At 36.4% G+C, this 13,402-nt stretch overlaps 1 protein-coding gene across 1 annotated transcript in view; it reads left to right on the forward strand.

Moving 5' to 3' along the window:
* Window positions 1-520: 520 nt before the first annotated feature.
* The window catches only part of LOC118857818 (developmental pluripotency-associated protein 4-like), a 50,646-nt gene continuing 37,764 nt past the window's right edge, over window positions 521-13,402 (forward strand). Inside the window, exon 1 of the mRNA XM_036768328.1 lies at window positions 521-601. Within this exon, the coding sequence (XP_036624223.1) occupies window positions 521-601 (81 nt within the window). The remainder of the gene's footprint in view (window positions 602-13,402) is intronic.

The raw sequence follows: 13,402 nt of genomic DNA on the forward strand, positions 1-13,402 counted from the left end.
AAAATTGAAAATAAATAATTTTTTTTAAAAAGCATCTGAGGCTGAGATAAGTTATGTGAGCATTCCAGGAAGGTATAGCACTTGATGGCCAGAACTAGAAACAGGACTCAAATCTGTTGTGTTTTCTGCCTTTTATGAATAAAATTTGATAAATGCATTGTTCATCTCAACTTCTCTCTCATTGAGATCATTTTATCTTTAAATGTTTTCTTCAGAGTGCTCTGATAATTTAATTTAATAAATTAATCAATTAATTTGTACTGTCCTGTAATCCTATATTTCTACTTTCTTATCTCACCACCCTAATTTTTTTGTTTTCATTTCTTTCTATACTTGCTAGTCTTGCTAATTATTAGACCCCAAGCTAGATGACTTAATTCTTAGCACTCATCTCAAAGCTTCCCCTCTTTTTAAAAAATCACATCACAGCAGATTTGACTCTACTCAGAGGTGATTTTTGAAGGCCTATTCTGTAGAGAGTGGTTTTTCCCAAATTGCTGACTCAGTTCAGGTGATCAGCATGGCCCTTATACCCCTCTCAGCTGCAGGAAGACAAAATGTGCTCACAGCAAAATTGCAGAAGTTATGGACTTCTCAGCAGGTGAGCTTTGTGATGTGTATGTATAAAGGGATTTTGCTTCCAGGAGTGGATTGGGAGTCAGAGTAGCACTAATTGGACCTGATTTATTAGTTTACCAGTTACTGTAAATGTCTAAAACCACAGATTTTTCTTACCTGCTAGATTGAGGTCACAGCATATGATTCAAGACCTTACATTGGATAATTGTGCTTGTATTTACAGCAAAATATTTAGTATGTTAAGCCAAGAATAGAAAATGTTAAATACTTTAGATTTCTAGGACTTCAGGCTAAGACTTTTAATTTGATAGTATATGAAGAAACTTTTCTTTTAGCTTAAACATTAGTTAAAAAATATACACACAAAACACATCATAGATACCAACACAATTAGTATTTTATATATCTGAAACACTAGTTTTGATAACTAACCCTGCCATTTGCTACCTGTGTGACATTGTGTAACTTAAGTTCTTTAGACCTTAGCACCTTGAGCTGTAAATAATAACACATAGTATTTATATATTGCTTACTATGTGCCAGGTACTGTGCTAAGTACTTTGCAACTATTATCTCAGAATATCCCTAGGAGAATGGTGCTATTATTACACTCATTTTACATATGGGGAATATGAGGTGAACAGAGATTAAGTGGCTTTCCCATGGTCACACATCTAGTCAGTATCTGAAGTCAAATTTGAACTCAGGGCTTCCTGACTCCTGACCCACCTGCCTATCCTAAAATGAGGAGCTTAATATTTATTGACCTCCAAAATCTTTTTCCAGATTTTAATATCTAATTTATGTGAAAATTTCCTCTAATATCTTCTCCATTTTGCCATCTCTTTTGTCCTGTTCTCTTCAGTCTATTTAATACTAACCATTTCTTGGGCTAGATATAATCAAGAGTTTTATATAGTATTTTGAATGTTGATTGATTTCCTCTATCCTTTATTCCAACTTAAAGACATATATTTTAGGGAATTTCATGAACAATTCTGGTATTCCAGAAAATCTGAATTAACTCCACACCTTTCTTGAACCTAGAGCTTAAGATTGAATCAACCAATAGGCATTTATTCATTATCTCTTAAAACACAATTTCAACATTGTGCTCAAAAATATGACACCCTCTCTCCAGAAGTTTATGATTTAGATGGAGACAAAAGGGAAATATACAAAATTGTAGTGATTAACACTATTACATGGTATGTAGTTTTTCAGGGGTTCAAGAGCTTATAAAATCACAGGCAGAAGGGAACTGAGAGAACACCTAGTATATTTTTTTTCATTTTACAGATGGGGAAGCTGATTCAGAGAGATTAGTGGACTTGCTGAAGGTACAGTGGGGATTGTAACCCAGTACTCTGATGCCAGATCCAGTATCTATTCCAATATCTCATGCTGTCTCCACGATAAGGCCTTGGACTTTGTTCAGTGTAGCCACTCACTAAATTTCTAGTGGTGAATCTTTTTACCTAGATCCTTTGATCTCTGATAGATTCAATCTGTGGTCAAGTCCATATGAGAAGTCTTTCCAAATTAGTCTGATCAGTTGAAGCTTGGACATTTCAAGGACTTTAGTGGGGGTAGGAGAATATATAATTAAATGCTAAAGTGTATGATAAAGTATATGACAGCATATTTTAGAAGTTAGACAGCTGACCTATGAGTTAAAAGGAGTTCAAGTCCATCCTTTGCCACAGACTGGCTGGGAAAGTCACTTAACTTTTCAATGCTCTGAAGAAACATGTTAAGACTACGTCCATTGAGGAGAAGGAACTGATCCTCATTAGCTGCATTTCTAACAGGAGCACTTTCTGATGCAATCACAGTTACAACAGAATTTTATAAAAAATGATTATATATAATACAGCTTTAATAGATACATAAATGAGAGGGAGATCCATGAAGGAGACATTGAACTTGAGCAGAACTTTAAAGAGTGGACATGATCAGCATAAGTAAGGGTAGAGATTATGTGAAAGGCAAAGTTATGATTGAAAAAATGTAGGTGGTAACTAGTAGGGAGTGGGTATTGGAGTCTGCGGAGAAGAATGAATAGAATAGAGAGAATATGTTAGGAAATAGTTTAAATAGATCTGATTAGCTAGGGTAGGGATAAACTATGAAGATCGTTGAAAATCCAGGAGGGGACAGGCGGAGCCAAGATGGCAGAGTGAAAGCAGAAACTCACCTGAGCTTTCCCACAATCTCCTTTAAATACCTCTAAAAAGTGAATCTGAACAAATTCTGGAGCAGCAGAACCCCCAAAGAGACAGAGACAGAGTGTGGCATATTTCCAACCCAATACAACCTGGAGGGTTGACAGGAAGGAACTGTTGCATCTGGCTGTGAGAGAAGTGCAGTATAGCATGCAGGCTGCACCAGTGCAGACTCGACCACAGTAAAGCCAGAGCAGACCTCAGCAGACTGAATCACTGTCAACAGTGGTGATTGCCAGATCTCTCAGTGTAGGAGTGGGGTTTGTCAGAACTGGGTAAGAGAGAAGCAAAGTCCTGCACAGGGCTTATGGCAGCACCAGCAGCTACCCCTGGGGATATCAGCCTAAAGACTGAATGTTTGAAAGTGACCTATTTAAACTTCCTGGAGCTAAGATGGTGAAGTAAGCAGTAAGTCACTCTCACCCTCCCTTGGTGACCTTGAAAAATCCAAAGAATATTGCCCCAGGAAAAATCCTGGGATAGTGGAGCCAGTTTAAAGATAGAGTATAGCAGCCTTTCAGCTCATGAGGCTAGGGGAATTGATAGGAAATGTCACTCTTGCTGTGGCTGAAGGGGACCAGTACAGGATGGGAGACATTCCAGCAAGCCCCACCTTGGTGGACCACTGGGATATCTTGAACTCCAGGGTGGAGGAGCAGGCAATCACCAACAACAGGCACACACCACCTTCAGCCCAGGACTAGGTAAAGTAGCAGACAACTACAACATCCAACTGCCAGCACCTGAGGCCCCAGCAGAGAAAACCAGAACCCAGGCCCCTAGCCCTCAGCAAAAAAAGAAAAAAAAAGTCTGGGACAGTGGCCCCTGGGCCCCAGAAGCAGAGATCAAATTCAAAAGCTAGAAAAAAGGCAAACAACATGAGCAAGAAGAATCAAAAAATAAATCAATAACCATACAGAAATATCTTGGTGACAGGGAAGATCAAAACACAAATTCAGGAGAGGACAACATGGTCAATATACTCACATCTGGAACTTCAAAGGAGAATATGAACTGGTCTCAAGCCCAAAAAGCCTTCTTGGAAGAGCTCAAGAAAGATTTAAAAGTCAAATAAGAGAGGTAGAAGAAATATTTAAAAATAAAATTGACAAAATGGAAAAAAAGTCCACTGAAGAAAATAACTCCTTAAAAAGTAGAATTGGCCAAATGGAAAAGAAGCTACAAAAGCTAATTGAAGAAAACAATTCATTAAAAATTAGAATTGGGCAAGTGGAAGGTAAATACTTTATGAGACATCAAGAAACAGTCAAATAAAATTGAAAGAATGAAAAAAATAGAAGAAAACATAAAATACCCAATTGAAAAAACAAGTGACTTGGAAAATAGATCCAGGAGAAATAACCTAAGAATTATTGGTCTACATGAGAACCAAAGAGCTGGAGAGCATCTTTCAAAAAATCATCAAGGAAAATTTCCCTGAGGTTCTAGAATCAGAGGGTGAAATAGTCACAGAAAGAATCCACCAATCACCTCCTCAAAGAGATCCCAAATTGAAAACGCCAAGGAATATTGTAGTCAAATTCAAAAATGAACAGATCAAGGAGAAAATACTGCAAATAGCCAAAAAGACACGATTCAAATATCATAGAACCACAGACAAGATTACACAGATCCTTGCAGCTTCTACATTAAAAGATCAGAGTGCTTGGAATAGGATACTCAGTAAGGCAAAGGAGCTTAGATTGGAACCAATTTTAGAAAAAGTAGATGTGGTAGGTCTCTGTAGAAAATTGAATGGGGATAGAAAGGCACACCTTATTCTCTGTGGTACATGGCACCTACACAAAAATTGACAATGTACTAGGGCATGAAAATGTCATAATCCAATGCAGAAAGGTAGAAATAGTCAGTGCATCTTTTTCAGATCATGACACAATAAACCTTTATGTAATAAAGGCTAATGAAAAGATAGACTAAAATTCAATAGGAAACTAAATAATTTAATCTTAAAGAATGAATAGGTCAAAGAACAAATAAAAAAAAACAATCAATAACTTCATCCAACAGAATGACAATAATGAGACAGCATACCAAAACTTATGCAGCAAAAGCAGTTCTTAAGGGGAAGTTTTATATCTCTAAACACTAACATAAATAAAATAGAGAAAGAGGAGATTAATGAATTGGGCACACAACTAAAAAAGCTAGAAAAAGGACAAAATGAAAATCCCCAATTAAATGCCAAATTAAAAGTACTGAAAACCAAAGATATATTAATAAAATTAATATAATTGAAATCAAGAAAACTATTGAACTTATAAATAAAAGTGAGTGCTGGTTTTATAGGAAAAAACAAATAAATCATTGATTAATTTGATTTTTTTAAAAAGAAGAAAACCAGATCACAAGTATCAAAAATGAAAAGGGTGAATTTGTCACCAATGAAAAAGAAATTAAAACAATAGTTAGGAGCTATTTCACCCAACTATACACCCATAAATTTGACAATCTTAATGAAATGGGTGAATATTTACAAAAAAAAATATAAATTGGCCAGATTAACAGAAGGGGAATTAAAATACTTAAATAACCCCATCACAAAAAAAAAATAGAATTTGAATAAGCCATCAATGAACTCCTTAGGAAAAAAAATTTCCGGGGCCAAATGGATTTACAAGTGAATTTTATCAAACATTTAAAGAACAATTAATTCCAGATCTATTTAGACTATTTGGTAGACTAGGTAAAGAAGGAGGATGCCCAAATTCTTTTCATGATACAAATATGGTAATTATACCTAAAACCAGAAGAGCCAAAACAGAGAAAAAAATTATAGACCAATTTCCATAATGACTATAGATGCAAAAAAATTTAAATAAATTTAAATTTAGCCAAAAGATTAAAGCAACTTACCATGAGAATAATAGATTATGACCAGGTAGGATTTATTCCAGGAATGCTGGACTGGTTCAATATTAGGAAAACAATCAGCATAATTGATCATATCAACAACAAAACTAACAGAAACCACATGCTTGTCTCAATAGAGGTAGAAAAGGCTTTTGACAAAATATAACATCCATTCCTATTAAAAACACTAGAGAGCATAGGAATAAATGGAGTTTTCCTTAAAATGAAAAGTACGATCTACCTGAAACCATCAACAAGTATTATATGTATTGGGGATAAGCTAGAAGTATTTCCCATAAGATCTGGGGTGAAACAAGGATGTCCATTATCATGGCTGTTATTCAATATGAAACTAGAGATGTTAGCTTTAGCAATAAGAGAAGAAAAAGGAGTTGAAGGAATTAGAGTATGCAAAAAAGAAACAAAGCTATCACTCTTTGCAGATGATATGATGATATACCTACAGAATCCTAAAGAATCAGTAAAAAAAACTACTTGAAATAATAAATTACTTTAGCAAAGTTGTAGGATATAAAATAAACCCACATAAATCTTCAGCATTTCTATATATTACTAACAAATCCCGACAGCAAGAGATAGAAGGAGAAATTCCATTTAAAGTTACTGTAGACATTATAAAATATTTGGGAGTTTACCTGCTGAAACAAACCCAGCAAGTATATGAACACAATTACAAAACATTTCTCACACAAATAAAGTCAGATCTAAATAATTCGAAAAAACATCAGTTGCTCATTGGTAGGCCTGGCTAATATAATAAAAATGACAATTCTATCTAAATTTATTTAGTTATTCAGTGCCATAACAATTAAATTACCCCCAAAATTTATAGAAGCAGAAAACATAATAGAATTATGTGGAAGAACAAGAGATCCACAATATCAAGGGAATTACTGAAAGAAATGCTAGGGAAGATGGCCTAACCATACCAGATCTTAAAACAGCCATCATAAAAACCACTTGGTACTGGCCAAGAAATAGAGTCAGGGATCATTGGATTAGGTTAGGTACAGAAGACACTGTAGACAATGACCATATGTTTCAACAATCCGGCTAGCAGCTTCTGTGGGGGTATAAGATTCACCCACAGCCAGCACCCAGAAAGCTGCCAACAGCATAGGTTCTTTTGATCTGCTTAAGCAAGGCAAGCAAGGTGAAGGGGTTGACAAGCTTACTTTTAATTCAGCATTCAAATATTATTCAGTTAGTTCAGGGGAAAAATCCAGCACCCTGAACTTTAAAACAAAATGCAAACAAATTACAAACATCAACAGACTTTGTCTGATTCAAATCCCATCACTCAGTTACCAGAGTTCAACAAAGTTTCAGCATGGGTTTACAAGCTGGAGGGCTCCTTAGCTACAGCTGCCCAGAGTCTCCTCATCAACACCATCTCCAGAGCCCTGCACAAATGGCTCTGTCCTCCCTTCTTATAGGACTTCAGACATCAAACATCATCTGAATCACCAGAGCTCAGACTCTGGTGATTGGTTCTTGAGTTGGCCCCTCCCCCTAGGACCCTGAAAGGTTCACATCCACATGGATTACATTAACACCTAATGGGGTTTGGGCCTGGGGCTTAGCACCTAGTAAAACTCACTGAGATAAATTGAGTCACTCAAAGAAAACAAAGGCCATTCTGGTTACACCATAGTAATCTACTATTTGATAAACTCAAAGCCTCCAGCTTCTAAGATAAGAACTCACTATATGAGAAAAACTGCTGGGAAAATTGCAAAATCGTATGGCAGAAACTGGGCGTAGACCAGTATCTTATACCATTTACCAAAATAAATTCCAAAGGGGATCAAAATTTAGTTGTAAAGGTTGATACTATTAGCAATCTGGGAGAGCAAAGAATAGTTTACTTGTCAAATTTATGGGGAATGGAAGATCTTATGACCAAACAAGAAACAGAGAACATTATGAAATGCCTTATTTCTAAAATGTATTGAGGACTGAGTCAAATGAATAAGAATAAAGTCATTCCCCAATTGATAAATGGTCAAAGGATATGAACAGGCAGTTTCAGAGGAAGAAATTAAAGAAATATATAGTCATATGAAAAAGTGCTCTAAATCACTATTGATTACAGAGATGCAAATCAAAACAACTCTTAGGTACCACATCACATGTAACAGATGGGCTAACGTGACAAAATAGGAAAGTTATAAATGCTGGGGAAAACATGGGAAAATTTGAACATTCATGCATTATTGGTGCAGTTGTGAACTGATCCAACCATTCTGGAAAGCAATTTGGAATTATGCCCAAAGGGCTATAAAAATGTGCATATCTTTTGACCCTACTTCTAGGCTGCATCCCAAAGAGATCACACAAATGGAAAAAAGACCCACACATACAAAAATATTTATAGCAGCTCTTTTTGTGGTGGCCAGAATTGTAAATTGAGGAGATGCTTATCAATCAGGGAATGGTTGAACAAGTTGTGATATATGAATGTAATGGAATATTATTGCACCATAAGAGATGATGAGCAAGTGGACTTCAGGCAAAACATGGAAAAACTTATATGAACTGATACTGAGTGAGAGGAACAGAACCAGGAGAACATTGTACACAGTTACAGCCACATTGTGTGATGACTAACTTTGATAGACTTTACTCTTCCCAGCAATGCAAGCTTCTAAGACAACTTCAAAAGGCTCATGATGGAAAATTCTATCCACATCCAGATAAAGAATTACAGAGTCTGAAGGCAGACTGAAACATACTATTTGCTCTCTTTCTCTTTTTTGTTTTCTTTTATTTTGTTTCTTCTTTCTTGTGGTTCATTCCATTGGTTATAATTCTTCTTTGCAACATGACTAATGCTTAATGTGAATGTATAGATAGAGCCTATATAAGATTGCATGCCATCTTGGGAAGAGGGGAGGAGAGGTTGGAGGAGAAAATTTGGAACTCAAAAGCTTGTGGAACTGAGTGTTGTAAACCAAAAATAAATAAGTAATTTTTTTTTAAAAATCCAGGAAGAAATAATCATAGTTCATAGATTTAGAGTTTGAAAGGGATTTTGAAGATTATCTAGTCCAACCTTCTCATTTTACAATGAGGAAAATGAGAAGTGATGTGAAATGGCAAAGATCACACAGGTACTAAGGGAGCAAGATTTTATTTTGAATCTGAATTTGTAGGTGATACAAATTGATAGAGTGCTGAGCCATCTTCCTGAGTTCGAATCTGGCCTCAGGCACTAGGTCTATGACCCTAGTCAAGTCACTTTCTCCTGTTTGCCTCAGTTTCCTCATCTGTAAAATGAGCTGGAGAAGGAAATGGCAAACCACTCCAGTATCATTGCCAAGGAAACCCAAAATGGCATCACAAAGTCAGATAGGACAGATAAATGATAGAAAAGAAACCCTGATTCCAAATCTAATACTCTTCATTGCTCCACAGTTAGTATTTGTAACTTTAGAACATTTTCTTTAAAAGCTTCTGAGGAGCAAAATAGATATGCAATGTAATGGCAAATGCATTGAGAAAAGAAAGCTCTGAAAATGAGCAAAAAAGTAAAGTGAAAAAACAAATAATAATTGGCAGTTAAGTAGAACTTTATGTAAATTATTTTATTTGAGAATATCAAACTGTAAGGTAGCTGATGCAGGCATTATTATTGTCTTTTCCACATTGTAGATAAGAAAAGTCAGAGCCTTTGAACCTTGGTTTCTCCAGACTTGAAGTTTAGCACTCTTTCCAATATACCATATTGCCTCTGTGAGAAAAGATAATTTTATAGAAGTTTCAAATTCTCTTCTCTCACCTTCTCATCTACATATGTGATTAGGATCTGAAGTAAGAACAGTGAGAATGATAGGATCATGGAGATATAGGGACAAAAACAAAGCATGTACTTTTTCAAATAAAGACTTCAGATTTTTTTTCCAATGCACTCACAGTATTACATAGTTTTAGTTATAGTTTAAAACGAGTACAGAGTTACAGGAACTGGACATGAATCTTTTCTCTAATATTTACTGTCTGCATGAAATTGGAAAAAATCACTTTATGAGGAGCTCATCTATAAAAATGAGAATTTGGCTTATATGGTTTCCAAAGTTCTTCTCCAGTTCTAAATCCTATGACCAATGGCATCATGGCTGACTTTAGGTAAGAGAAGAGTTTATGACTAGAAGGCAAAGTAAACACCAATATACAGATTTAATCAGAAGCTTTGAGCTCCCTAATACAACATAAAGGTAATAAGTTACAGGAATAGTGTACCATAAATCTGATACATACATACATAATCACTCATATATATTAATATATACATACATATGTATAAATGTATATGTATGTACATAATTCCTAGGAGATTTCTTTTTGGGATCTATTTGAGGAGGCGATCGATGGATTCTTTCAATTTCTATTTTGCCCTGTGGCTCTAGAATATCAGGGCAGTTCTGCTTGATAAGTTCTTGAAAGATGATATCTAGGCTCGTTTTTTGTTCATGGCTTTCAGGTAGTCCAATAATTTTTAAATTATCTCTCCTGGATCTATTTTCCAGGTCTGTGGTTTTTCCAATGAGATATTTGACATTGTCTTCCATTTTTTCATTCCTTTGGTTCTGTTTGATAATATCTTGATTTCTCATAAAGTCACTAGCTTCCACTTGCTCCAATCTAATTTTTAAGGTAGGATTTTCTTCAGTGGTCTTTTGGACCACCTTTTCCATTTGGCTAATTCTACCTTTCAAGGCATTCTTCTCTTCATTGTATTTTTGGAGCGCTTTTGTCATTTGGGTTAGTCTGTTTTTTAAGGTGCTATTTTCTTCAAAATTTTTTGGGTCTCCTTTAGCAAATTGTTGACTTGTTTTTCATGTTTTTCTCACAATAGGTCTCATTTCTCTTCCCAACTTTTCCTCTACTTCTCTTACTTGCTTTTCCAAATCATTTTTGAACTCTTCCTTGGCCTGAGACCAATTCATATTTTTCTTGGAGGCTTTTGATGTAGGCACTTTGACTTTATTGACTTCTTCTGGCTGTATGTTTTGATCTTCTTTGTCACCAAAAAAGATTCTAGAGTCTGAGTCTGAGTCTGTGTCTGTGTCCTTTTTTTTCTGCCTGGCCATGCTCCTAGCCCACTATTTGACCTTTGAACTTTTTGTCAGGGTATGACTGATTGTAGAGTAGAGAGTGTTTTGTCCCAAGCTTTAGTGGCTGCGTGATTGTTTTCAGAGCTACTTCTACTCCGCTGTTTTCAGAGCTACTTCCACTGCACTTCTACTCCACTCTCTGCCACAGCAGCGCTTCTCCTCCCCCAAGAACTGCCAACCAGTGTTATGACCCAGTTCCAAGCAGGGCAATGCAAGCCCTGCACTCCTCCTCTAGTCTGCCACTTGATTTCTCCCATTGTGTGAGCCATTGTCCCTGGAAGGATCTAACTCTGGAGCTCTGGAAGCAGCCACAGGAGATTCCTGCTGCTGTTGCAACCACCTCCACACCACTTCCACCACCCCCAGGGCTGGGGCTGGACTGCTTTGTAACCCTATCTAGCAGTTTTCCCCCTAATCTGCTCCGTGGTCTTTGGCTTTTGTGTGTTGAGAAGTCTAGTAACTGCCACAGCTCAATGATTCATGAGGCCAACTCCCAGTCTGGTCTGTTCTGGTGTGGCCCATGCTGTGCTGCACTCTGCTCCCATCCCTGTGCAACAGACCCTTCCCTGAGACCATCCAGGCTGCTCTGGGCTGGAGAGCTGCTTCCCTATGCTATTTTGTAGGTTCTGCAGCTCTCGAATTTGTTCAGAGCCATTTTTAGAGGTGTTTGGAGGGATTTGGGGGAGACCATATGCAGCTCCTTGCTTTCCAACCCCCATCTAGGCACTGTCAGCCTATCCAAATTTAAGATTACATATTATGTAAAGTTACTGATCTGCATGTGTAAATGGAGTTTACATACCACAACTTCCCTATGCTGATAAAATCACATGTGGACCAAAAGAATATAAAACATGAATAATTGGGGTAGTAAGAATAATAACAATACACAATTCATCTTTATTTATGACATTAATGTCTAAAGGGGATTTTCATAATACAATTCCATGAGGTAAATATTATAAATGTTATTCTCAGGTGGCAGTCTGGCAAAATGGGTAGAGAGCCAGCCTTTGAGTAAGTAGGTTCAGTTCCTGCCTTTAGCACTTACTAGCTAGAAAGTAAATGTCCATTCAAGAAAGGGACACCACCTTTCTACTATTACAAATATTCTTTTAGTTCACTGACATGACTGGACATCTTTAAATCATTTTCAAAAAGTGCTCATTTTCATTCCTGCAAAGTTGTCTCTGATGAAATGTAGAGCTAAAGAAAAAAGTATATGCATGTTCCATTTGATCACTGGGCGTCCCCAGAAAATTTGAAATATTTTAAAATATAGTCTGCATAAGCCAGCTTAGTCCGAGCATGTGAAACACTCATGGTACATTAACAATTTCTTTTAATTTGGTTTCAGAATATTTTAGTGTGTTGACATTTATTAGAGTGTATTAACCTGCTCTTTATTTTACCTCCCACTGGCTCTTCAGCTGCCAACATTCTGAAACAGACAGTGTTTTGAAGCCTCATTTTCTAAAGGTAAAATTTTCAAAAAAAAAAAAAAGTTCTTTAATGTGAGCCTCCTACTGCCTCTCCAACATTGAAAGATTTTTACACAGGTTGATACAGGAGGTAAAAATAAAAATTGCTTTTCCTGAGCCAGTGGACTGTGAAATGCAGTAAATTTCTAAATGGCACTGGTAGCATGGTGATTATGACTGTAGGGGATTTGCTTACACTGGGGATACTTGAAGTTGGGTTGGGATCTTTGAAATTCCATCTTCTGCATTTGACCTTTAGCAACAGAGAAGATGAGAGGGAAACATTTTTCAACCTTGGATGCTTTGGAAAGTAATCTCTATTAATTGGGTTGCTAGAGTAGTTCTGGGTCAGCCTTACAGAATTCTGAATCTACCTAAAATGTGAGGGGAAATAGCAATATTTCAGAGCAGTAAATGATCCTTCTGTGATCAAGACAAAAGAACTCAAAATACTTCCTATATAGCATGTCATTTGTCTCACCAACAGTGTCTATGATTTAAAAAGTCAGTAATGTTATTGCAAGAAAAACTAGTAGCTTTGTCAGATGGAGGTGCTCACACATGTGCCAGGTCAAAGAATATGCCAACCCGCCTATAACTAAAGAACTCATAGGACAAGATCATAGATGTGATGCTAGAAGGGGACATAGATTTCATTTGTTCCAATTGCCTCATTTTAAAGATGGGGGAGTTATGCAGACAATGGGGTACATAAATCTATCTTGCCATACAGGAAATTGTAAGGGAAGGGGATAAGAGAAGGGAGTAGTGATAGGAGGGAGGGCAGATTGGGGGAAGGGTTATTCAGAATGCATGCAATCTTGGGGTGGGGGGGAAGATGGGGAGAAAATTTGGAACTCAAGATCTTATGGAGGTGAATGTTGAAAACTAAAAATAAATTAATTGATAAAAACAAAAATATGTAAAAGAAAAAACATTTTTGGTAATGTAAAATATAACTAAAGATAGGGGAATTGAAGTTCAGAGTGTGAAAAAAGTTTGCTAATATTCACACAGCTAGCAAGTGTCATAGGCATGATTTTAAATTAGTTCTTTCGGAGTCCAATTCCAGCATTTTACTCATTACACCAAACTATGTTAATAGAGT

Source organism: Trichosurus vulpecula, chromosome 7 (assembly GCF_011100635.1).
Source record: "Trichosurus vulpecula isolate mTriVul1 chromosome 7, mTriVul1.pri, whole genome shotgun sequence".
Lineage (NCBI taxonomy): Eukaryota > Metazoa > Chordata > Mammalia > Diprotodontia > Phalangeridae > Trichosurus > Trichosurus vulpecula.